This window comes from Elaeis guineensis, chromosome 1 (assembly GCF_000442705.2).
Source record: "Elaeis guineensis isolate ETL-2024a chromosome 1, EG11, whole genome shotgun sequence".
In the NCBI taxonomy this organism is placed as follows: domain Eukaryota; kingdom Viridiplantae; phylum Streptophyta; class Magnoliopsida; order Arecales; family Arecaceae; genus Elaeis; species Elaeis guineensis.
Genome location: NC_025993.2, coordinates 66005792 through 66032484, shown reverse-complemented (window position 1 = coordinate 66032484; position 26693 = coordinate 66005792). Strand labels below are relative to the sequence as shown.

Below are 26693 nucleotides of genomic sequence, written 5' to 3'. Positions count from 1 at the left end.
CATGGGTGGTGGTATGTGACTCCACGGAAGAAGAAGGATGGCTTCTACCTGGTATTTTTGGGTATGCCTTCCGCCGCCGTGCATAGTTGGAAGTCAAGATTTCTCTTCGTCTCACAGACGTCAGGCAAAGATTGGAATTTTACTACCTGGGGCGAACCTCGAGAGGCTTCGCTGAAGGAACCTTCGACGGATCAGAACTTGGAGCAGGAGATGGCAGCTCTGTGGGCCTTTAGGATTCCGGAGTTGAAAGAGCTGCTGTCGGCTCAGACGCTATTTAATGCCGGTATTAGCCAAGTCGCTCAAGATACGCGAATCAACTGTTCTGGCTTTAATTCTTCTGGCTCTGTTCGTCTTACAATTTGATCACTATGATTGCAGGCTGGATGTTGGGAAGAGCTCGAGTCTGCGGAAGATGGAGAGAAAAATCCTGCAGAAAAGAGGTACCAAACCCGCTATTGGGCGGAGCCTCAGAGCTAGAGTCGGAGATCCCGTACAGCTGACCCTGGAGGCCAGGGAGTCTGAATCTTCTCTTCCGAAGGATCGTGAGATTGCGCGGGTAAGAAGGGGCTTGTCTACCATCTCAGCCCCGGCAAGCCACTGGGTGAGCCATGTAGACCAAGGCCTGGAGGAGGTGATTCTGAGCTTACTTGCTTCTTTCAGCTCACCGATCTGACCAGCTTTACTCGCTGTCGAATCTTCCTCGGATGAGGCTCCAGTCGAGGTTGCTAGCATGTTTGGAACTACACTATTTGGACCGAAGCTTGAGGCCTCAGTGCTGAGGGATCCCACGCTGACGAGCGAGCTATTTTTCGGATTGCTCCTCCCTGTCGATGCGAACGAACTGCTGAACGTCCCTCGAAGGGAGATGAGGAGAGGAGCCATGGATTGCCTCATCCGGATATGTTGGGACTTTTTCGTTTAGCACAGACCGTATACTCGTTTATTATTTACGAATTTTTCTTCACTTACCAGCTCACCCATTATTTGAACGGGTATATTGAAAGCTCCCGTGGGCTGGCCAAAGAGGCGAAGAAGTCTGGGCTCGAAGCTGAGATGCTCAAAAGAGCAAAAGAGAAGGCCGAGGAGGTCGGTGAAGTCTCTATGAAAGCCAATGCCGTCGAGAGGAGAGTCAAAGATGCTGAGGCAGCGTTGAGGAAGGCTGTTGAGGAGAATTCTCGACTGTTAGGAGAAATAAGAGAGCTGAAGGTTTGACTGGGGGTTGAGGAGAAGCGAACAGTCGAGGCCGCTTCTAAGATTGTGGAGGACTTCCGCGCCTCTGAAAAATATGAGGAAGAAAGGGCTGAATACTTCGCCGACGCCTGTGATGCTGGAAGGTAGTCCATCCGAATCCGAGTTGCTGCCAAATATCCGGATTTGGACTTGAATTTCTTAGATGAAATTTAGGATCCTATTATGGCGGATGTCTCAGCGGTCGGCATCTCAGCTCCAGATACCGTCCTGTAATTTCTGTATTTTTCTTTTTAGTATTGAGTTCCTTTGGGATCATTTGTAAGAAAATTTTGAAAGGAATAAAATGAGTATAATCTCTTTGTCATACCTCGGCTAGTGAACTTATTCCGATATGAGGTAATTAATTTGAACGATAATCTCATTTTGCTCTCTTAAATGCGGATGATTATGGAGAATGGCGGTTGATGACTCATTTGATAAGGTCACACCTGGGAGACGGCACGGGGCCTATGAAGATGCGCCACATGGGCACATTCCGCTTTGCGAAGCGCCGCAGGGGTTTACTCCCACTTCGGAGAAAGTGCATCATGAACTGCTTAGCCATTAACTCCAGGAAAGCATCGATTGACGATTGATGTGATTGCCGGTGTTTATAAATAGGAAATCAGAGAGCAAAAGAATCTTTACTTCTCCTTTTGTGGCAAGTTCTCTTCTTCGCCTGCTGTCATGTTGTTGTCTTTGAATTTGCCACCTTTGGAGCAAATCAAGCAACGGGTGAGAGAGCGGAATGCCTTTGCAAGGGATGTTCGTTGGAGGCATTTAGCTCATAAAAGGGAGAGAATTAGGTGGACCGGTGCATCCTCTTCTCATGGGGCTCCCCCTCCTTTGCCTCCTGCGACCATGCTCCCCCCTCAGCCTGAGTACATTCCGCCTGCAATTCAGGAGCGTTGTATTGCAGAGTTTCGGAATTCTGTGGTGTTCAAGAGGAAAATGCTTGACGTCGCTGCCATCGCCTTTATCTAGGACTTCAATGATTGGAAGGCCCGTCTGCAGAAGATAATGCCGTATTTAGAACTTCATGGCATACAGGCTGTCAGAATCGATGAAGAGGTAGAGACTTCGACGAATGAAGATTGAATCAGCTCACTTGGATGGTGAGGAGGCGAAGTCCTTGATGGACGAAGATCGAACCAGCTCATTTGGCTGATCTGATGTTCTGTCGATTGCAGCAGGACGTCTCTCCTCATCTTCTTTTCTTATTTTCCTCTCTTTTTTCTCCCGTCTTCCTTTTTCCTTATTTCTTCTCTTGTTCGCAAGACAGTGCCTGGAGCAATCGTTCTCTCTTTGTAAAGTTTAAGGTGTTCAAAACACCAGCTTTTTTCTTTGTAAAGACTGTAACAAATAAAAAGAATGCTTTGTTTTGGAAGTTTTTTTTTTTTGCCTTGTTTCCAATTTTGCATTTGTATTCTGTGAATATTGTGAATTTTGCTCGGCTTATAGAGAACAGTGCAAGCAAGTGCTCAGAAATATTCAGTGCTCAGCTCAGCACAGCACGAATAAGGTTTTAGGTGGCTCAGCTTTAGCAGTTTAGAAAAACGTGAATATGGACCGACCATTTATGGATCTAAGGCATCATAATAATCACCTTAACACTATCCCCTACTCTTGAGTCTGAGACAATGCTTCAGGCGAAAGGAGTACTATTGAAATAGTGCCTCTGGCCATATGCTGTCCGTCTTCTTTATTCTTCCTCTAGCGCTTGATTAGTTATCTTTTACAAGTGGCATTGTGTGCCTGCGACATCTAGCTCTTCTCATCTTCGTGCGAGAGGCAGTGTGTGCCAGCGGTGAGCTTATGCCTGCGGCATCTTGCGCTCTTGACGGTCTTCTGAGGATCCGATTAGTTATCCCTCCGGAGGTTCCTTAAGGTTCTCCCTCCGCTTCTCGAGCGACTCGGGCTCTGTAGGAGTCTGGTAAGTTAGCCCCACCTCGGAGTCGTCGAGGTCTTCACGAGGGTCTGGTAAGTTAGTCCTTCGAAGATTTTCTAAGGGTCTTCCTCTGCTTCTCGAGCAACTCGGGCTCTGCAGGGATCTGGTAAGTTAGCCCCACCTCGGAGTCGTCGAGGTCTTCTCGAGGGTCTGGTAAGTTTGTCCTCATGAGTGGCGTTGTGTGCCTGCGGCGATCTTGTGCATACGGTATCTAGCACTTCTCGTCTTTGCGCGAGAGGCAATGTGTACCAGCGACGAGCTTGTGCCTGCGGCATCTTGCACTCTCGATGGTCTTCTGAGGGTCTGATTAGTTATCCCTTCGGAGGTTCCCTAAAGGGTCTCCCTCCGCTTCTCGTGCAATTTGGGCTCTGCAGGAGTTTGGTAAGTTAGCCCCGCCTCGGAGTCATCGAGGTCTTCTCGAGGGTCTGGTAAGTTAGCCATCCGGAGGTTTTCTAAGGATCTCCCTCCACTTCTCGAGCGACTCGGGCTCTGCAGGGGTATTGTAAGTTAGCCCCGTCTTAGAGTCGTCGAGGTCTTCTCGAGGGTCTGGTAAGTTAGCCTTTCGGAGATTTTCTAAGGATCTCCCTCTGCTTCTCAAGTGATTCGGGCTCTGCAGGAGTCTAGTAAGTTAGCTCTCCGGAGGTTCCCTAAGGATCTCCCTCCATTTCTTGAGCGACTCGAGCTCTGCAGGAGTTTGGTAAGCTAGCCCTGCTTTGGAGCCATCGAGGTCTTCACGAGAGTCTGGTAAGTTAGTCCTCCGGAAATTCCCTAAGGATCTTTCTTCGCTTCTTGAGCGACTCAGGCTCTGCAGGGGTCTTGTAAGTTAGCCCCGCCTCAGAGTCTCGAGGTCTTCTTGAGGGTTTGGTAAGTTAGCCCTTTGGAGGTTCCCTAAGGGTCTCTCTCCACTTCTCGAGCGACTTGGGCTCTGCAGGGGTTTGGTAAGTTAGTCCCGTCTTGGAGTTATCGAGGTCTTCATGAGGGTCTGGTAAGTTAGCCCTCCGAAGATTTCCTAAGGATCTCCCTCCGCTTCTCAAACGACTCGGGCTCTGCAAGGGTCTTGTAAGTTAACCCCGCCTCGGAGTCGTCGAGGTCTTCACGAGGGTCTGGTAAGTTAGCCCTCCGGAGGTTCTCTAAGGGTCTCCTGCTTCTCGAATGACTCAGGCTCTGCAGGGATCTTGTAAATTAGCCCTGCCTCGGAGTTGTCGAGATCTTCTCGAGGGTTTGATAAGTTAGCCCTCATGCTAGTTGACTGTTGTTATGGTTCAGGATCTCAAGTAGAAGGAGGCAACTCTTGGAAGACTCGGGCGCCCATCACAAATTGATGGCCTTGCAGATTTTATTTTCATAGAAAATGTTATTACATTATTGGTAATATATGCGAAGGTTCGCCGAGTTCAAATTGGAGTCTGCCAAGTTGCTTTAGCTTATGAGTTCCTATGTGTTGGTCCATCCGTGTACATGATCTCCCAAATGGAACTCACTTTGAGTAGCTTATTGACCTTCTCGGTTATAACCTCTTGATGCTCCAGGACAAAACTCTGCTTTTTTTGCTTTATCGATCGACAAGTTGGGTCCCCCCTTAGGTGATGGGATATCACCTCAGAATCGATGCTAGATCAAGCGAAAAGATCCGCATTCTCCTGCAAAAGATTAATTCGTCGGCATTTGGTTACCTCATGTAGACGTGAGCTGATTTTCACCATCCGGCTCGAATTCTCCTTCCTCAGCGAGACATTTAAAAGGTCCTTGGTTGGTTGGGGGCGTTCGTCAACCAGGCCCTCCCTAGAATTGAAGCCCATCGGGAGCCCCAGACAACCCTCCAGCAATCATGTGGATTTCTTCTTAGATGGGTCACTCTTCTTCCGCCACCTGCCTCCGACCTGCTGCCGCTCCTGCCGTGCTAGCGCTTGCTGCGGCTGAGGCAGAGAGAGAGGTTGCTGAGGCAGAGGGGGTGGCTGTTGAGCTCTCGGAGCTCGGCATTGAGGGGCCGTTCTCTGGACAAAATGATTCAGCTGCCCCTGTCTAACAAGCCTTTCGATCTCATCACGAAGCTGGTGACAGTCTTCAATATCATGACCACGGTCATGATGATAAAAGCAGTATTTATTCGGATCTCGGCGGCATTTTGATCTCATTCTCATCAACTGAGGTGCAGGTAACTCAGACCCTACTTGTAACAACACCTCGCTCCGAGGGACGGTCAGGGGCGTGTAGTTATCGTATGGTCGCCGAACCCTTCTCGGAGGATTTCGGGATCGATGGCTTCGACCCCCATTATTCCACTTCTGGGGCGGGGACTGGGAGCACCGGCGGCTTTTCTCCACTTGCCTTGGTTGGCGCTCCTTGCTAGGTCCCACCGCGGTTGAACCGGCAGAAGTATCATCGGCAAAGGTCTCTTCCATGCGGGCATACTTTTCCGCACGGGCAAGCATATCTGGGAGATCTCGGGGATAAAGTCTTAATTAGAAATTTTATCAAGTTGTTCTTCAGCAGACCGCTCATCATTGCGGCCATCGCGGTCGACTGATCCAAGTTTTGGACTTCCAAGGTCACCATGTTGAATCTATTCATGAAAGAGCGGATCGACTCACCCTTCTTTTGCTTGATGGTATGGAGGTAGTCGGACCGCTTCTGCTGTCGTCGGCTGTTGATGAAATGGGCAATGAAAGACCGGTATAGATCTTTAAAGGAATGAATAGATGCCGACCTCAAACTCGAATACCACTGCTGAGCGGCTCCTTTAAGGGTTGGGGGGAACGCTCGACAGAGGATTGCATCTGATGCTCTCTGAAGGAGCATTGCTGCCTTGAAGGTCTCCACATGATCGACGGGGTCGGTTGTCCTGTCGTAGACCTCCAGTTGAGGCAGCTTGAAGTGTAGGGGGAGTAGTTCCTGCACAATTCTCGGGACGAAAGGTGGCTGGCTGTTATATCCTTCGTAGGGCAGCGCCATGGAGCTATTATTGTTGAGGGTTTTTTCTATTTTCTGGCTCAACTGCTGATCAAGCTCCTGGAATCACCTTTCAAAATCAACTTCACGGAAGGTACCGACCTTGGAGAAGAGAGGAGATCGGCGTCCAAAGATTGAGTCATGGCCCGATTGTGGGCTTGGAGATCGTCGTCTGATCGACTGCTGGGCCTTAGGATGACTTTGATGAGTCAACCTCCTCTCCGGACTTCGAGGAGGCGCTTGCGGCTCTGGTTGAGGTGATGGTTGCGAAGCCGCAGTCGAAGCAGGGTTCTTCTGCGGAGGTGCCGCTGCGGAAGGCACAGGCGGCACCATCGAGGGAACTATATGACGCACCGCTGTGGGGGGGTGCAGGGATAGCCTGGAGAGGCTGTGGCGCCGCTTGAAAGGGTGCGAGAAAGGTCTGGATCGTTTGAATTGCGGTCGTCAGATGTTGAACTTGTAGAGAGAGCTGACCGAATTGGTCAGCCATGACTGGCGTCGGTGGGGCTGGTTGAATCGGTGGAGGGATTTCTGATGCCACCGATTAAACTTGATTGTCGGCCTGGCTGGCCGCCTGTCGGAAAGTGACGGCGTTGGAAAGCTCAGAAGATGTCTGTCTTGGAGCCATGAATGCGAATGTAGGCCCTTCCTCTATCTGTTGCTGCTTAAGTCGGTCGAGGTCGGAAGACGGACGTCTGATCCTTGTGCAGGGATGATGGTGCTGGAGTAACCTGCAAAACAAGTTCCAAATCGAAGGTTGTGGCTTTGGTGAGGACCCTCCGACGCTCAAATCAGAAAAGCAGAGAATAAAGAAGCAGCAATGGGTTCTCTGAGAGGGATTTGATTTAACTTATGTGGGTTCTCGGGCTCTGATTGTTTATATAGAAGGATGTCGGACAGCTGGATTGTTAGCTGTGAGATCGTATGATCCCAAGATTATCGGACCATTCGATATGCCAAACTGAGCGAGATAATTTAGCCCTTAATCGCTCCCGTGAGATCAGGGGAGACGATTACGTCGATCTTATCTATTCGGGACAGCTGTCGCACACGTTGAAAGGATAAGTTGGCTGAGGCAGCTGATATGCAGGTTAGACCTTGTGGACGCCTCAGCTCAGCATGGAGGCAAACTCTTCAGCTCACACAGCGATCAGCAGTCGTGTTGACGATCCGAAAATCTGAAATGCCTTGTGATGTAGTGCCGATCCGAGGTGCTCACGGTAATCACGGTAATAGCTCTCATTAAGGGCAACCACTAATTTTACTTAAATTTTTCTAAATGCTCTCTCACAGTTTTGATGCATGTTAGCTTAGGCCTACTTTTCTTCTTTTTAGACTCTTCAGTACATATCTAAGCACTTCCTTAAACCAGGTCTTCTTCAAGTCATGGTGCATATTTGTGCCATCCCAACTGGTATGCCGTCAGTTTATTCTCAACTGCTATAACTTCTACATTTTATCCAATATCCCTATTTCTTAGTCTATTCTTCATTGTTTGGCCCTCATGTCCATCTCAACATTCTCTTTTGTTCCATACTAATCCGACTTGCCTGGCATCATTTTATTGCTCAATGATACAATCTGAACTACATAATATTGCAGGCTTGGTGCCCTCTTGTGAATTTCCCTGCAGTTGGCAAGCATGCATTGCGGTGGTAGACATGAGGGGGAGGCAGCCCCCAACCCCAAGAAGAATTTACGTACTCCTCTACTTTGTTAGATACTTCTTCCCAGAATTTTGATGCTTAATAGAAACAAACCCACTCCCCCACAAATTTTTGCGCTAGATAAATGAGCCCCTCCTAGAATTTTGGTCTAAATAAATCTGATTTCTTTCCTATGAAGTCTTGGCCCTTAATCTCAATTTATTTTAATAGAAAATAAAAACTTTCCTAAGTCATGGACAATTGGAGCTCATCTTGATTAGTCGATCTAGTCCTTCGAATCCTTTCTTACTATCTTATCTCATTCCTCATCAAAAAATTTAGAAACGCCAGCTATTCTTTCTAAACAAGCCAAAAAAATGAAACATCTACTCCACTATATCTCTATCCCCATCCCATCTCATCTTTCATGTTTACTACCTATCCAGTCCTCCCTCCTCTTCCTTCATTCTCTTTAACTGGTTATCCTTTTCATGCCATTACTCTCCATCATCCAACCCAAGTATTAATTGAGGCATATGTTAGGGTTTGAATAATAGTGTACTGAAATGGAAATATACATTGGGATTAGAGTTGAAAATGGGTCACATAAACCTAACCATACCTTTTTTCATATCCGGTCCACAAAGATTTGGATAGAGATTCTTGAAATTGATCGGATCTGGATACGGATTCAGATATGTCCTTATGAATATTTTTTGGATGCGAGTATGGTTTTGGATTTTATAGATTTTTTGTTTTTGGATCCAAATATCCGATAAAATATATATTTAAATGTAATAGCCCAAAACCACTCAACCACTAGGACAACATTCAGAGATTTTTGTTTTATAATGATGGTTGTTATATGTATTTAAGACTTATTCACATTATTAAATAAATATGTTGTGATATTTCATATTTTAAATAATTAATTATTTTCATAAAATCAATCCTTTTCCCTATGATAGAAAATGAAAAGTAAATATTCTTCATTTTATTTTTGATGATATTTTGAAAATAGTGTTTTTAAAATATTTAAAATATCAATAGTTACCAGATATTCCTATATTTATTTATAATTTTCCTAACAAATTCTTGAAAAATAGATAATCCATAATTATTATTCGTTTATGCTATAGTTAAAGAGTAATGGTAGTATTAATGTAGAAGACTTGTTTTATTTAAAATAAATTTTATTTTTTAATATATTTTTAAATAAACCTGGTTGAACAAATAATCCAAATCCTTGGTCAGGTCAGTCTCCTTGTAGGTTCAATAACTATGGCTTAGACATGTAACTAGTTGCCCATCCATCATGTGCCTTCTCAATATTGGATTCCGTTACTGTCCCTTATGATTGTATCATAAGTTAGTTTTCATTATTGAACTCCACTCAAAATCTGGTATGTATCTGAATAATATCCAACTTATATTCATATTAGGATCAACAATATGGATTCAAATAATATATGGATTTAAAGCTCTAGTCAAGCATTATGAGGTATGACCACCTCAAAGGGGTTCATCACACTTGTTATTCATGTTGGTTCAGTGACATTTAGACCTTGAAATGGGCTAGTTAGAGTAAAACTTTGCTTATCAGGAATGACTTTGACTAGGCATATCTTCCACTTTGGGAGGAATTACATGATGCGATAAAAAGCGAAGTTGATATAGAAGTCGAGATTTAGCTCTAGGAGTAGGGCTATTTTCATCTTAATGTAATTTTCTTACTATTCTAGAAATATTCACTTCTTTTGATTAGAAAAGCAATCCAACAGTTTTTGAAAGGACATACTTCACTGGCATAAATATAGGCTCTTTGGATCACTTTATCATCAATTAATGAAATCAAAAAGAGCCTAAGACCCTACTTTCTAAATTTCCATGATTTTTCATTATTCTTTGCAAAAGGTAAAAGTTGAGCAAATTGAAGGAATTGCTTCCTTCTCACTTCGATCAGATCAATTGATTAGTATTGAGGGATAAAGCACGAGATTGGGAAGAACTGAAATCAATATTACAAGAAGAAAAAATGGATCATGTTATGTTGTAAAACCATGGATTATTATTTATTTTCAATGCATTGGCTACTACAAACAAGCGGTTTGAGAGAGTACCTTTTCTGCTCAGGAGCTTGTAAGGCTTGATATGGTTACTTGATAGAGTCTACCTTGTTGGAAAGGAAGAGGTATTGCACCAGCAATCAGTTCTTTGTTAACTCTGCACCACCCATATTGAGGCATTTGGGATTGCTGATCTTGGCTTGATTCATCTCAACAGGGAAAAAGGGTGGAATCATGCAAGATGGTGGAGAAAGAGGAAAACAAAGGCATAAAGGGGACCTTAGATTGTATGCTAGAGATTTGTTTTTCCTTTTTTTTTTTTTTGCGCGGGGTTGTGGGGGGGGGGTGGTGTGTGGTGGTGGGGAGGAGGGAAGGAAATGGGCTGAAGCCCAAATTCATTAAGAAAAAAAAATACAACCTCTAAAAAATGTAAGTAGATTAACGCCAATCAAAAACAAAAGTTACAACCTCCCAAGAGTTAAGAATAAATAACTTAATCTCTCACAACCCTTGATTGAAACTAGGACTGTAAGTGGGTTGGATTGAATGGGGAATGAGCACAACCCAAACCCCATCCACATTTTTATTGGGTTCAAAAATTGAACCTGAACTTAGTCCAGTTTTTGTCAGGTTGGATTGGATCAGACTTCAATATTAATTTTATCAATTGATTGGAGTTTTCAGGTCAAATCAGGTCAAAGATAATCTAGAGACAAATCATAGTAACCATATGTAAATTAATTATCTAATCATATTATAAGCAGTTTATGGAATAAAATTACAGTAAGAAACATGTAAATATTGTCAAAAACGTATTCTGTATAAGATTGAATTGATAACCATGCATGGTTATAACAAAAAATATAACTTATTGTGAAATTATGTCATGAGAAGAAGACTAACTACTTATATTCAGGGAATTGAATATACAGTACACTAGTTTTAAATTGGTTTGGTTGGTTCATGTTCAGGTTGGGAATTTAAGGATCCAACTCCAATCCGTATCCAGAACAGGTCATGTTTTCATATCAGAGCCTCATCCAAATAATAACTTTGGATCGGGTTGGGTAAGATATTATTGATTCTTCCAAATCAGAACTGGATCAATCCAATCCAATCCATTTGCAACCCTAGTCGAAACCCTACTACTCCAGTATTTTAGCAAGAAGATGACAATTTTTAGTATCATTTCCATATCCTGCACATGTCCTGTGAAAATCTCTGGTTACACTCCAGTCATAGACACCAAGTGGACATGACAGAGATACATCCCAACTTCTTCTCCAATCCTTCCTAAGAAGAGATCACCAATTGAAAATGTAGCAGGATAATGAATCTTGAAGGGATGAAATTCAAATTCACTGGTCAAGAACAGCAAAGGTTGTGTGGCGAAGTCGCATTCAACTAAAATATGGTCACTGGTCTCATCATCAAGCATAGGAGACACACAGTGGGCCCTATCCATCCTCTTCTTTGCATGTTAGTTCCAGAAAGAATTTTATCATTAAATGTTCACTGAAGGGCACAAGAATCTTGCTTGGAATAGGAGATTGCTATGGTGAACCATATCATCGGGACGAAACACCCCTGAGGTTAAGAAGGCTGTATGGACTCTTTGTGGTGAATGAACCCATTCTGGTCCTCCAAAGAATCCTGATCATGTTATCATTTAAGGTAATACCTTGCAGACCATTTTTGAGTTCTTAAACACAGATGATTGTTCGAGGGTGATTGGCCCCAACAGTCTAACGTGCCAAGTGGATTCAAAATTTCCATTATCAATCTAGAATCTTCATGTCTTTTTGAACTCAAGATCAGAAATAGGTACAAACTGGAATTCAAGTGCAGGATTCTCCATTTTGTTCAAAAAAACAAAGTGTAGGATTCTCCATGCCAATGATCCCTCTGAAACTGGGTTCCATTTTGAATCTCTAAATGGATACTTGCTAATATATATCAAGAAATCTTATTGTACTCTTTCCAGAAAGGTGAGGCAATCTGAAATAGACCTGTATTAACTACATCAGTCCTTTGTCTGCTATAGTATGTCGGTTTAAATAACTTCCACCAATGAAGATCTGGTTTCTTCGAGAACCACCACAGCCATTTTCCTAGGAGAGCTAAATTCATGTCTTTCAGATTGAGGATTCCTAATCTACTGTAATGTTCCACAGCCATTTTACAAACTTCACATCCAGAAAATAACCCCGTGATTCTCCCACCCCTTTTCCACAAAGGCCTTTTCCGCAACCAATCTATTTTCTTTCTGATCAACTCCAGTAGTAAGAAGACTGATATCCAATATAGCAGGATCGAGGACAAGACTGTGCTTAACAAAAGTAGCAAACCCCCTGCCAAGAGCAAATTTGTCTTCCACCCATCCAACCTCCTTTCTATTGTCTGGATCAAAGTAAGTCAATCCACATTTTTTTTAGCTTGTAAGGACTCAGCAGAAGTCCTAAGTGATTCAGAATTAATAAAAGTTCCAATTAAGAATTGAAGCATAGAGTTTCACTCTATGTCTGATATACACCACCAGCGACATGTTGAAGTTTACATGAAATCCGTGACTTCCTCAAAGCAGTACAAGCGTACTGGAGATTTTACCTTTCTAGGCGGGAAAAGAGAAATGGTATGCAAAGAAAACAAGAGCTTGGAGGATGGTGGGAGGGATAAGTGATTAAGCAAAATGGGTATAAAATGCAGTATGCCTACATCCATACATATAGTATGGTAGTACCATGCAACGAAGCTTCATTTTGAACATTGATTGTCTGCCCATAAAGGGCAAAAGCAACAGGCTAACGGGCAGAAGTGACAGGATCTAGTATCTTTTCATATTCAGTACACCAATGAATTTAGAGAAATACAATTTGGATACCAGAAGGTCCAATTTTCTAAAATTGTCTCTATAAAAAATAGAACACTGAAGAGAAGACTAAATGTAATTCAATCATTACTCCCTGGGAACTTAAAAATAATCCTGTCGTACATTCTTTTTGGTGTGTTACAGTATTCTAGATTTTCTTTCTACAAAATTCTACTTGTAGGAATCTTGATGAATTAGAATTCTCAGTTCTCTATGACATCTCATTAGTAGGATATACACATAGGAAGTTAGGAACTATATTGTCTTACATATCTATCAATTGATTCTTGCTCTGATGGATCAGTAAAAATAAACAAGTGGTCTGGGTGCTGAGAAAATTCACTGCATTATTTTCTATTCTAAATAATAATTTTTTTCCACTTTTTATGGGAATAAAATTTCTTGTTGGTGAAGTCTTTGTTTCCTCAATCATTATAGATTGGCCATTTGGTTGGTCCAGATAAACAGAAGACATTACAGCATGCTAATGTAAATACAAAGCGATAAGATTATAGGAACATCTGATTAGTATTTCCTAATCATGGATGAAATACTTGTTCTTTTTTGTTTATCTTTGTCAAATATCAAGTTATCAACTAAAGTTTCCTTAAATTCCTCATAAAATTTTCATTATCTGTTTCATAATAGAAAGTAAAAAAATCCTTGGAAGACTGCAAATCAACTTCTCTCTCTTCCCCCTTTCCCCCAACTTTTGTCATGACTTCATATATATACAATTGTAAGATTATTTATCTAGTCAAGGGTTTGTTTACATAAATCAAATTTCTTGTTGTTCTGAAGCATTTGGTCCTTTCTTCTCTCTCTTTATCTGAACAGAAGTTAGATCTTGCAATTTAATGTTGGTAGATTGAATTGTATAATTATTTGGTGATTCTAGATAATTCTGAACATAAAAGTATATGCTTGCTAGGAGTAAAGATTAACTGATAAACATGTCTTGGTTCAGGGTCCTTGTTGCAATTGAATCGTGACTAATATACTATTTTATTTAAACATGACCTCTTCAGGTAATTGGATCTATTGTTGGGGTTCGATTAATCAAAGCAATCTTCCCTGAAATTGGTCAAGGACCTCGTTTGAGTGTTGACATTCATCGAGGGGCATTAACGGAAGGACTATTGACATTCATGGTTGTGATGGTTTCGATGGGGCTAAAGAAGAAAGACCCTAAAAGTTTCTTTATGAAAACATGGATCTCAAGCATTGCTAAAATAACACTTCATATCCTTGGTTCTGATTTAACTGGTGGGATCATGAACCCTGCTTCTGTAAGTGCTTTACAGTCCTTATTTGATACTCAACGTATTATTCTTTTATGCTCTTAGTTTTCCAATACTAAGTTTGCTTCTCTATATCTGATACACTTGAAGTTCAAAATGACATAGTAACTAAAATAATGGTGCTCTTGAGCTCATGCTAAATTGACAAAATGTTAGATATTAGAGCAGATAGACAAAGTCTAGATAAAAGAAATTCTCATGCACACTAGTCATGGAATTCCATACTGAGCCGGATCGATCGGTATACCTTGTACCGAGCCGGATCGGCGGGAGCTGATCCAGTTCAGGCTTTTTTTTTGGGAACAGACAAAACTGCACCGAACTGGTCGGTTCGGTGTGGTTCCGTGCAGTTCGGCTCTGTTCAGCATTGAATCGAGCCAAAAAAGGTGGGGCGGTGGGGTAGGGAATAGGATTCCGTTGCCTTTCATTCAAAAGGTAGTGGAACTGACTGAGAAGCATTTGCTTCTCTATCGTTTGACTTCCTTTGAATCGAAGAAAAAAAAAGAAAAGCACCCATGCTCCGGATTTTTGCCAAATTCAATGAGGAATCAAGATCTTTCAACTGGATTCAAGGTAATCTAACATTTCCTTACTGAATTAATTTTTCTTTTTGCGATTTTGTGGCCGAAAAAGGCAATAAATAGAAAAATAGGAGGAAAATTGTGTCAAATTTATGATTTTGGTATTATTTCATTATAGGTTGTAGATCTTTGGATGATCTACACGATGATGCTAAACTTATTAATTTTTATTAATTATATATATTTTTTTAAAAAATATATTTTTGAAATAAAAATTATAAAAAAATATAAAATATAAAATATAAAATCAATATTATTTAGGATGATTCAAGCTACTTTTAGTATAAAATTTATGTTCGATTGTGAAGCTTTTGATGCATGATGCGCGTAGTAGCTTAGGCCTAATTTCAAATAAAATTAAAAAATAAATAGCATTTAATGCATATTAATAGGCTTAGAAAAATATATGTAGCATCCATGACATGTTTCTACTTGGATCTAATCTCAAATGATTTTTTAAAATTTTTTAAATTAAAAAATAGCATCCATGATATGTTTCTACTTAGATCTAATCTCAAATGATTTTTTAAAATTTTTTAAATTAAAAAATATTTTTAATTAATTAAATAATAAAAATATATAATCAATTTAAAAAATATAAAATTAGTAATATATTTTACTGATTCAGAAGTATTATTTGAAGCACATAACATATTATTTTGAATTTATGAGATTTAAAATTATTATTAAATATAAAAAATTATATTTAAATAAAAAATAAAAAATTAGAAGTATGAAATATATTATTTAGATGTATTTTTTGAAGTTTAAAAAATAAATTTTTTAGGATGATAAAATTTTATTATTTTTATATATTTATTAAACTAATGTTTATTAAACTTGCAGAAATGAGTAAGAAGGATTCAGAGCGTGATATTAGTTGGGACTATGGTGAGATGTTCTCATCTCAATATCATTGGAGATGCAAATAGTGTAGCACAAAGTTCAAGAGAGGGGTGACTAAGTTGAAGCAGCACTTGGCTGGTGGTTATCCCGATGTAGCTGTGTTGGAAATATCTACAAGCAGTCTGGCAGTTGATGAAGAAGCATCTCGTTAATTTCAAAGCAGTGAAGGAGAGGGCAAAGCAGAAGAGGGCGGAGGTGGATCGTCGAGCCATAGAGCCATCTTTCTATCACTCCAAAAAGTCATAGGAGACCTTCGCTCTAGATGACGAGGAGGCATGGATTGAGGCTGCTGTTCAGATGGGTCTGGATGATCAGTACCGGCTGGAGATGGTCAGATATAGAGAATAATTTGGACCGTCGTGCTATAAATCGGGATCCGGTTCTGCGACGCTGGGGGAGAGTCCGAGTTTAGGAGGGCTTCTTTAGTCAAAAAGACTATCAATAAAGGCAGGCACAATATTTCATCTATATTGGGGGCTTTTGGCAGTAGGAGATCTTCTAAAGACATTCTAGTAGGAGCTACGATCCATGATTTGGATCCCCAAGCTTTTTCTAGCAAGAATTCAAAGTAGCAGATGATTGACAGCATTCTGAAGAAGGATATATGACGAGCTATTGGATCATAGTTTCATTTCAGTCATATTTCAATGAATGTAGTAGGTAACACTTACTATCGGTCTGTCATTTCACCCATACAAGCTGCCGGTCCAAGTGTAGATCCTCCAAGATCTGGAGGTTATAGCCCAAAACCTAATTCAACCCACAAAAGCCCCAAAAAAAAAAAAAAAAAAAAAACAGAGGAATTCAAAATCGGGAAGAAGACTCCCGATAGGAGTCTTCTTCTCCGGCGAGATCCGGGCTAGATCAGGACTCCTAGGACCCCTCGGAGTCCTAGGGCCCCCTATAAGAATACCCTTCTCCCTTGAGACCGGACATCGGCCTCTTCCCTCTCTCCTTCTCTCCGATTTTCCCGAAATAGAGCCGCGGACACCACCTTGTCTTCGCCGTGACTGCTCTCCGACGAAGTCATCGAAGGTCAAGGTAAGCTTCCCTCCTTTTCCTCTCTTCCTTCCCCTTCTTTCCATGCTCTTGTGCGCGGCTGCCGGCGACGAGAGTCGCCGATTTCCGGTTGGGGAAAGAGACCTCTGTTTTGGTCTCTTTCCCGTGGATTTTTCCGGCACCGGCGATCGAAATCGATCGCCGGCCACGCTTCTCCGTGACCGGGGGAGTGGCCCCCGTCGGCCGCCGGCCTCCGCTGCGGCGGTCGTGGCTTGAACGGCCCGGCAAAAGAGGGGACGCCGGTCCCCTGTTCCGGCGCAGGAAGAGCCAAGAAGAAGAAGAAGAAAAAGAAAAGAAAAGAAAAAGAAAAGAAAAGAAGAAAAAGAGAAGAAAAGAAAAAGAAAAGAAAAGAAGAAAAAGAAGAAAAAAAAAGACAAGAAGAAAAAGAAGAAAAAAAAAAGAGAGAAAAGAGAGAAAAAGAAAAGAAAAGAAAAGAAAAGAAAAGAATAAACATAATAATAATAATAATAACAAAATATATATATATATACTTATATATATATATAAATAAATAAATAAATAAATAAAATAAAAAAAATGATAAGAGAGAGAGTTTCTCTCTCTTCTTTCAGTCTGAACCTTGACTTTCTCTCTCTGAAATTGGACTTTCTCTCTCTACTTTCTCTCTTTAGAATTTTCTCTCTAGATTGTTTCTCTCTCTTGATGGATTTCTCTCTCTCTAAAGTTATTCCTCTAGGATTAGTGAAGTGGAAGGCTTCATTGATGATTTTGATCGAGTTTAGCGAAGAGTCTGATTTTAAGTGAGGTTTTGATTTTGGGATTTGTTAGATTTAATTTTGAATTAAAATTAATGTAAAAATATAATTTTGGATAATAGGCACGGAAGAATCTCCTAGAAGTTATTCGATCTGTTCATTTCAGTGCTCCGTGAAAGGTAAGTAATGAATCATCTTCTCGAGATATTCCATATTTATTCTGAAAATAAATAATTATTCTCTGAAATTATGCATGATTTATGAAATTATGTTTTGAAAGAAAAGTGCTTTTGAAATGTTATGGTATATCGATTTATGCACATGTTTAGTGAAAGATTATAATATATATTATGGTACAAAGTGTTTTGATACAGATCGAATTTATGCTCTCAGCCTAACTATGTTTCAGTGGGCCCCGCCAATGGGGATTATACGTTGGTACTCAGTGGACCCTGCCAGTGGGGGTTGTGCGTTGGTGTTTGTGGACCCTGCCAGTTGGGGTTGTGCGCTGGTATTTGTGGACCCTGCCAGTGGGGGTTGTGCGCTGGTATTCTGTGGACCCCACCAATGGGGGTTAAACGTTGGTCATAGTCAAGGCTGTTGAGTTACGAGTGTTTTAAATCGAATCGGATTTATGATTATATTATATGTGAATATTTGAAAATATTTGATTTGTATTAAATCAGTATGGAATATACTCTTATGTTTATTTGCAGCATTATTCTTGAAAATTTTATAATATCTGAATTATCTAGTTGAGATATTTGTTACTTACTGGGCTGTCTAGCTCATTACCTTTCTTTTCTATTTTTCAGATTCAGATAATTAATATCGAGCGTGGGACGAAATATTGGGACAGAGCTTTTAGAAGCGAGATTAGCATTGTCAATTTCATTGAACTTAGATCTATTGTTTTTATTTTTTTTAGCAAAAAATTTTATTGGATGTAAGATATTTGATTTAATTACTTGAATTAAAGTTGAATAATAATTTTTTGAATTTATTCCGCTGTGATGCATTGATATCGTGATGAGATGCCTTGCATGCTTATGGAGAGAGTTCTTCATGAGTATGCGGCGGTTGCCGCGACCCTCGATCCATAATCTCGGATCGGGGGCGTGACAATTAATATGGTATCAGAGCATAAGTGGATAAATTATGACACATAGAATTTGACATAGTATGAGTGTAGGTGGGTAAACATTAGGAATATTGGGACGTTAAAGTATGAGCATCATAATAAACCCATCCTAACAAATAGATAAATGAATCTAATAAGGTTTTACTACTACAAGGTTACCATGCCTCCCCGTAGAATGACAAGAACTACTCAAGGAATTGCAAGAGAGACATCACAACCACGGGATGGTAGCACTCTCCATCTGACCAGTGGCACCCTTCAGGAGGAGGGAGTCGTAGATCCTAATGGAAGTGCTTCGAGAGCACGTCAAGAACCAGATATGGCTCAGTTAATGCAGATCCTAATCAGGATGGTACAAGCGCAACAACAAATACAGCAGCAAATGTTTGAACAACAGCAGATGCAACGAGATACACAACAACATCAGCATCCACCACCCCAACATGGAGAGCAACCAGTACAACGGAACAACATTTCAGAATTTAAAAAGCTTGCTCCTCCAGCTTTCAAGGGGACTACTGAACCTTTGGAGGCTGACAACTAGATAATGGAGATGGAGAAGGCTTTCGCTGTCCAAGAGTGTCTTGATGAAGAAAAGATTCGATATGCAGCTTATTTACTACAAGGAGAAGCATACAACTGGTGTCAGCGACTACAGCGCAAGCATGAACAAGATGGCGAAATACTTATCTGGGAAAGATTTCGGATTGCATTCTATGATCAGTATTTTCCTCGGAGTATAAGGATCCAGAAAGAGCAAGAGTTTATTTATTTGAAGCAAAAGGGTATGAGTGTGACTGAATATGAAGCAAAATTTACAGAGTTAGCAAAATTTGCTCCGAGATTAGTGGATGGTGAGCAAGAACGTGTTCACAAGTTTGAGATGGGACTGAGAACTGAAATTCGAAAACAAGTGGTTCCATATGAATTGACAACTTATGCAGATGTGGTAAACAAAGCACTAATAATTGAAAGGGAAGTCAATGAAGAACGCATGGAAAGGGAAAGAAGGCAAAGAAAGAGAGCAAAATCAAATGATACACAAGGGCAGAATAATAAAAACATCAAAAGATCAGCTAAGGGAGCAATGGATAATAAGACTCAATAAATTGATGGTGAGCCGTGCTCCAGATGTGGCAAAAATCATGCAGACAAGGATTGCTATTGGAATACAGGTGCTTGTTTCAAATGTGGTCAGATGGATCATAAAATTGCTAGCTGCCTGCTAAATATAGAAAATCAAGTTGGCCAAAGAACTCATGAAGGACAACATAAGGGTGGTGGACAGATTTCTAAAAATCAGGGAAGAGTTTATGCGCTTACTCAACAAAATGCACAGGCTTCCAATACACTGGTGACAGGTATGAAAAATTTCGAGGACGAAATTTCTTTTTAGGGGTGAAGAATGTTATAGCCCAAAACCTAATTCAGCCCACAAAAGTCCAAAAAAAAAAAAAAGAAAACAGAGGAATTCAAAACCGGGAAGAAGACTCCCGATAGGAGTCTTCTTCTCCGGCGAGATCCGGGCTAGATCAGGACTCTTAGGACCCCTCGGAGTCCTAGGGCCCCCTATAAGAATACCCTTCTCCCTTGAGACCGGACATCGGCCTCTTCCCCTCTCTCCTTCTCTCCGATTTTCCCGAAATAGAGCCGCGGACACCACCTTGTCTTCGCCGTGACTGCTCTCCGACGAAGTCACCGGAGGTCAAGGTAAGCTTCCCTCCTTTTCCTCTCTTCCTTCCCCTTCTTTCCGTGCTCTTGTGCGCGGCTGCCGGCGACGAGAGTCGTCGATTTCCGGTCGGGGAAAGAGACCTCTGTTTTGGTCTCTTTCCCGTGGATTTTTCCGGCACCGGCAATCGAAATCGATCGTCGGCCACGCTCCTCCGTGACCGGGGGAGTGGCCCCCGTCGGCCGCCGGCCTCCGCTGCGGCGGCCGTGGCCTGAACGGCCCGGCAAAAGAGGGGACGCCGGTCCCCTGTTCCGGCGCGGGAAGAGCCAAGAAGAAGAAGAAGAAAAAGAAAAGAAAAGAAAAAGAAAAGAAAAGAAGAAAAAGAGAAGAAAAGAAAAAGAAAAGAAAAGAAGAAAAAAGAAGAAGAAAAAAATAAAAGAAAAGAAAAAGAAGAAAAAAAAAGAGAAAAGAGAGAAAAAGAAAAGAAAAGAAAAGAAAAGAATAAATATAATAATAATAATAATAACAAAAAATATATATATATATACTTATATATATAAATAAATAAATAAATAAATAAATAAAATAAAAAAAAATGATAAGAGAGAGAGTTTCTCTCTCTCCTCTCTCTTCTTTCAATCTGAACCCTGACTTTCTCTGAAATTGAACTTTCTCTCTCTACTTTCTCTCTCTAGAATTTTCTCTCTCTAGATTGTTTCTCTCTCTTGATGGATTTCTCTCTCTAAAGTTATTCCTCTAGGATTAGCGAAATGGAAGGCTTCATTGATGATTTTGATCGAGTTTAGCGAAGAGTCTGATTTTAAATGAGGTTTTGATTTTGGGATTTGTTAGATTTAATTTTGAATTAAAATTAATGTAAAAATATAATTTTGGATAATAGGCACGGAAGAATCTTCTAGAAGTTAGTCGATCTGTTCATTTCAGTGCTCCGTGAAAGGTAAGTAATGAATCATCTTCTCGAGATATTCCATATTTATTCTGAAAATAAATAATTATTCTCTGAAATTATGTATGATTTATGAAATTATGTTTTGAAAGAAAAGTGCTTTTGAAATGTTATGGTATATCGATTTATGCACATGTTTAGTGAAAGATTATGATATATATTATGGTACAAAGTGTTTTGATACAGATCGAATTTATGCTCTCAGTCTAACTATGTTTCAGTGGGCCCCGTCAATGGGGATTATACGTTGGTACTTAGTGGACCCTGCCAGTGGGGGTTGTGCGCTGGTGTTTGTGGACCCTGCCAGTGGGGGTTGTGCGCTGGTATTTGTGGACCCTGCCAGTGGAGGTTGTGCGCTGGTATTCTGTGGACCCCACCAATGGGGGTTAAACGTTGGTCATAGTCAAGGCTGTTGAGTTACGAGTGTTTTAAATCGAATCGGATTTATGATTATATTATATGTGAATATTTAAAAATATTTGATTTGTATTAAATCAGCATGGAATATACTCTTATGTTTATTTGCAGTATTATTCTTGAAAATTTTATAATATCTGAATTATCTAGTTGAGATATTTGTTACTTACTGGGCTGTCTAGCTCATTACCTTTCTTTTCTATTTTTCAGATTCAGATAATTAATATCGAGCGTGGGACGAAATATTGGGACAGAGCTTTTAGAAGCGAGATTAGCATTGTCAATTTCATTGAACTTAGATCTATTGTTTTTATTTTTTTTTAGCAAAAAATTTTATTGGATGTAAGACATTTGATTTTTATTACTTGAATTAAAGTTGAATAATAATTTTTTGAATTTATTCCGCTGTGATGCATTGATATCGTGATGAGATGCCTTGCATGCTTATGGAGAGAGTTCTTCATGAGTATCCGACGGTTGCCGCGACCCTCGATTCATAATCTCGGGTCGGAGGCGTGACACATTTATGGTGAGCTTCTTGATAGTAACAAGGAGCTGAAAAGATGGATTTCTTCTTACAAGAATAAATGGCCTACATACGGACTGATAGTGATGTGTGATGGTTGGATTGATCCTATCAGGCAGAGTATCATCAACTTCTTGATATTTTGTGATAGAAAAATATTGATGCTTCAGATAAGGTAAACGACACCGCACACATCCTTGACTGATAAAAGAGGTGATTGATACAGTAGAAGAGCAGAATGTTATGCAGATCATTACAAATAATGGACTGCAGTATAAGGTTGTCGAAGAATTGTTGGAGCGACGACCGTATATTTACTAGATCTTATATGCCGTACATTGCATCGACCTCATGTTGGTGGATATTGAAAAGCTTCGTAAGGTACAACAAGTAGTGGACTCAATCCAGACTATTACTAGATTCATCTACAATGATACATAGATCCTGGCATTAATGCAGACATACACTAGGAGGGAGATATTGAGGTTGGGTGTCATATGGTTTGCTATAAACTACGTAGCATTTGATAGTCTTTGGGAGGAAAAAGCAATCTTGCATCAAATGTTTGTCAGTGTCAAGTGGTAGGAGAGCAGATATGCGAGGGCCAACAATGAAAAAAGTTATATGGAGAATTTGATGATGAGTCAGTCATTCTGACAATGGGTTGATAAAATGTGAAGATTATCAAGCCATTATATGAGGTACTTCGGGCTGTGATAGTGAAAGATACCCTCAAATGGGCTTCTTGTATCATATAATGGAGAGGATAAAGAAACAGATCAGTGAGACAGATCTAAAGCATATCTAGGAATACATCAAAATTATTGAGCGATGATGGGACTACCAGATGAGTCGAGATTTGCATCTAGCAGGTAAACACAAAATTAAGAATCTTCTAAAAATTTTTCTTCTCTTGTACTTATATAAATTTACAAAATTATTTGTGGAATTTATCTGTAGTTTACTATCTAAATCTGAAATTCTAGTACAGCATGTCTGGGATAGATATGGATAACGAGTTTCTGACCACTCTCTATAATGTGATATATAAGATGGTATCCGATCTAGAAATCGCATCTGTGTCTGTAAGAGATATGTTAGGTTAACTGATGTGTGACACACCATTTAACTGAATTCGATTTGCAATTAATAACATATTTATTAAATTTTAATAAGCAAATATATTTTCTACATGCGAAACAATTTAGAGGGGACAGACGATTTTTGAGTCTTATCGGCTGTTATAAGTAAAAAAAGATGAATCCAGATATCATAAGAATAATCTAGGATGCTCCTCTTGATGTTTCTTCTCCAAGAAAAATCAATATGCACTCCTTTGTGATAAGCCCTCAGATTTGAATCTACACTTGATCTAGAATCACAGCAAGGAGGAAGAGAGAACTTTTTTTTTTGGATACAATCCAATGCTTGCACCAATCTAGTGTGAGTGCACCCCATAAGATCAGAAAACAAAATGTCCTGTAGAGCCCGCAGACAGATCTGATCCTGATGTCAGGTCTAGTCGTCGGTATGCTCCGCCACGTAGGAAGCAACCTAGTTGGTGGTGCTGTTCCCCTCCCGATAGACATGTTGAGCCGATGCCGCCACAGTCACGAACATAGATGAATATCCCAGAGGAGCAGATGGTCGTCTATATGTGTTATTTCATCCTGGATCTAATCAATCACGGTCGTAGAGTTGTTGGAAAATGTATCCTAAAGTTAATCATCTAAGTTGTAGATGATTGTGCTCCATACATGTATATGAATTATAAAATTGATAAATATTATCTGACAGATTCATCATAAGAAACACATCTTCCTAAATAGAACTCATATGTTATGATGAAGTCCTTAGAGGTACTTCCAAAATGATAAAGGAAGATTTATCATGTGGCTCTTAAATCTTGCTTGTGACCAAATGATATAATTGTTACAAAGACAATAATTGTATTGAGTGTAGGTCGTTGTGTGCCATATTAGTTGGTTGTTCTCTTAACCAAGGCGTGTGGTGATACGGGTATGGCATACGGATAATATGTAGGAGTACATTTCATTGAGCGTGATCATCTCCGGAGCACTCTGCGGTCAAGGATTGCTCTGATGGGATATGGGTATAAGTGTCTCTCTGATCTGAGGCTGTTTCGATGACTTGCAAGCAACTCACTGTGCTTTGGTGCCAGACTATCCGAATTTCTAATTCGGCGACAGAAGGTTTCTGGGTACAGTCAAGTACTTTGAAATCTGAGTGCGAGTCAAGATGAGATTTACCGCTCCAAGTAAAATTGAAGATGATGCATCACTGTGTTTCAATTCAGCAAAATTTTGGCTAAAATAGTCATAGTGAGGAGTCACAGGATTTTTGAGGTTGAGACAATGTGGACCACTCATTCAGGATTGACGGTTCAATCCTAAGTCATCCTTGAGCATCGAGAGTCAAATGGATGAATTATACGATAACTACATTCATGTAGGTTCTAGAGTATTGCTGGGCATATATTCGATCTATCCGAACGTCGGGTTCCATTGCTAGATGATTACATCGATTAGTACCGGAATTGTTCTTGTGCTACCGGCTTAGGTTCGAATCTATGGGATCACACATAAAAGTACCTATCTGATCAAATGGCTAATTGATGATTATGAATCATTGAAGAATTTAATCATCAATGTGATTGATGATTAATCCTATGTAAAGGTTGCAATAAATTATTTACTAATTGATTACTTAACAATTTGATTGTTAATTAGTTCAATTTGATTGAGCAATGGAGATTGGATCAGATTTAATTGAATTGGATTTAGTTAGATTTGCTTTGGATTGATTGGATGCAGTTCTATTGGATAACAGGGCTTGTTCCAATTGATCTTAAGGATGCAAATCAAATTTTGAGTTGAATAGGATTCAATTTAGTTTGATATAGGTTTTGATTGGATCAAATCCTATTGGATAATAGGCTTGATTGGATCAAGCCTTATTATCAAATGCTTCCCAAAGACGGGATCTTAATCTAACTAATTCCCTAATTAGATTGGGGTTTAATTGGTTTTATAATTGGATTAGGACCTAATTAGTTAGTTTGATATAACTAATTCCTAAATTGGTTTAGATTGGATCCAAGAATTAGTTAGAGTTTGATCAAGATTTATGGGTCCTATTTGGAATAGGACTAAACCAATTCCCTAAACCCATCTATTTAATGATTCCTTACACCTCCTCTCCTCTTTACCGTGAGTATTCACGTCCCACATAAGGTCCCACGCCCTCTCCTCTCTTTCGTGTAAAAAGAAGCCGTCCCCCACTTTTGGTCGCCAAAAAAGAAAGGAGGGGGCGTCCAACTTGGACGCCCCATATCCCACACGCCAAGGCGTGTTCTCCTACCCCTTTTGAAGGATTTTGTGAGGCTTTTGCTGCTGATTTTTAGGCATTAAAGAAAGGCTCCTCTGCTGGTTTTACGGTTAAAAATTGGAGGAGATGTTTTTCCCAATGAGAGGAAGAGAAGGAAGAAGAAATGTCTTCTTTCTTGTGCGCAGTCTTGGAGGAGTTTTTCTCCCAGATATTTTTTTTATTTTTTTTTAGGATGAAAATCAGATTGGATCTGATTTTTAACATGAGAATTTAGAAAAGAAATATCAGAAAAATCTGATTGGGTGTTGGAGGTTCCTAGGGCTCTAGATCAAGGAGAAAAAGGGAGAAGAAGAGAGAAGAACGGTTCTTCTCTTGAGTCTCTCTTTAGGGTTCTTTTATAGCTTAGGATTTCATGTTATTTTCTGCATGAGAAATCAGATTAGATCTGATTTTCATCGTGAAAAATTTGAGAAGAAAAGTTCTTCTTAAAGGTGTGAAAGAAAGAGAGGTTCTTTTTTGTGTATGGGAGAATTGAGAAGAAAGGATTTCTCTTGTTTTCTATCGTAGAGATTTGATGCGTGGATTCAGAAAGAAAAGGAGAGGGTCTCCTTATTCTTAATCTTCTTCATGTTCCTCCTAGATTAGCCAATAGCATGGTATCTTCGTGAGCTAGCACTCCTGGAGAGATCGATTAGCACAAGAACTTCGTGTGGATATCCGTAGAGGTCGGATGCATATGCGATTGCTGAGCATCATGAAAAATTAACTATCACGGATTTCAGATACGGTGATTTGCTATCTGCGCTCCGGTATAGAGTTTTAAACTCAATTTATAATTAGATATGATCTAAATATAATTCAGATATGATTTGATTTGATATAGATGTGATCTATATTTATTGAATTTTAGATTTCAGATTTACATATATATATATATTAGTTCATCTCAAGGATCCTGTATGGTAGTTTTAGATTGGATTTATACATGCATTGTCAATTAAATTGTTTAATCTATGTATGTTCTGCTGTAAAATTTTAAAAATGCATGCACAAAACTACTATTCTTTTCTTCAAACTAGTATCAGAGTCAGGTTCGTTTTGACATGAACATATATGCATGTCGAGTTGAAATCTAGATTTAGTAATTTATGTGATGTGTTATGATCTGATTTTAGATATGATTTAATGTAAAAATCAGATCTGATATAATTTGGATTTGATCTAAATTTTTGCGTATATGATATGTGAGTAGATTAGATGATCCGATTAGCAAGTACTTGGATTGGGTTGACACCAGGCCGTCCGGTCATAGGAGCAAAAGAGGTTTAAAGGTCCTCTTTTTCTATTCGATAGG

The 26693-nt window shown here is 40.0% G+C and overlaps 1 protein-coding gene across 9 annotated transcripts in view; it reads left to right on the top strand.

Annotated features, from left to right (window-relative positions):
• LOC105035982 (aquaporin SIP2-1) overlaps nucleotides 1–26693 on the top strand; it is a 71743-nt gene that overhangs the window by 4695 nt on the left and 40355 nt on the right. For 7 of the 9 annotated variants that reach the window (XM_073254295.1, XM_073254308.1, XM_073254282.1 and 4 more), the window contains exon 2: nucleotides 13737–13997. In XM_073254295.1, coding sequence (XP_073110396.1) covers nucleotides 13737–13997 — 261 coding nt within the window. Of the gene's footprint in view, nucleotides 1–13736; nucleotides 13998–17393; nucleotides 17463–18086; nucleotides 18237–26693 lie in introns of those variants that run through there. The other 2 variants (XM_073254286.1, XM_073254303.1) reach the window with 2 other exon arrangements.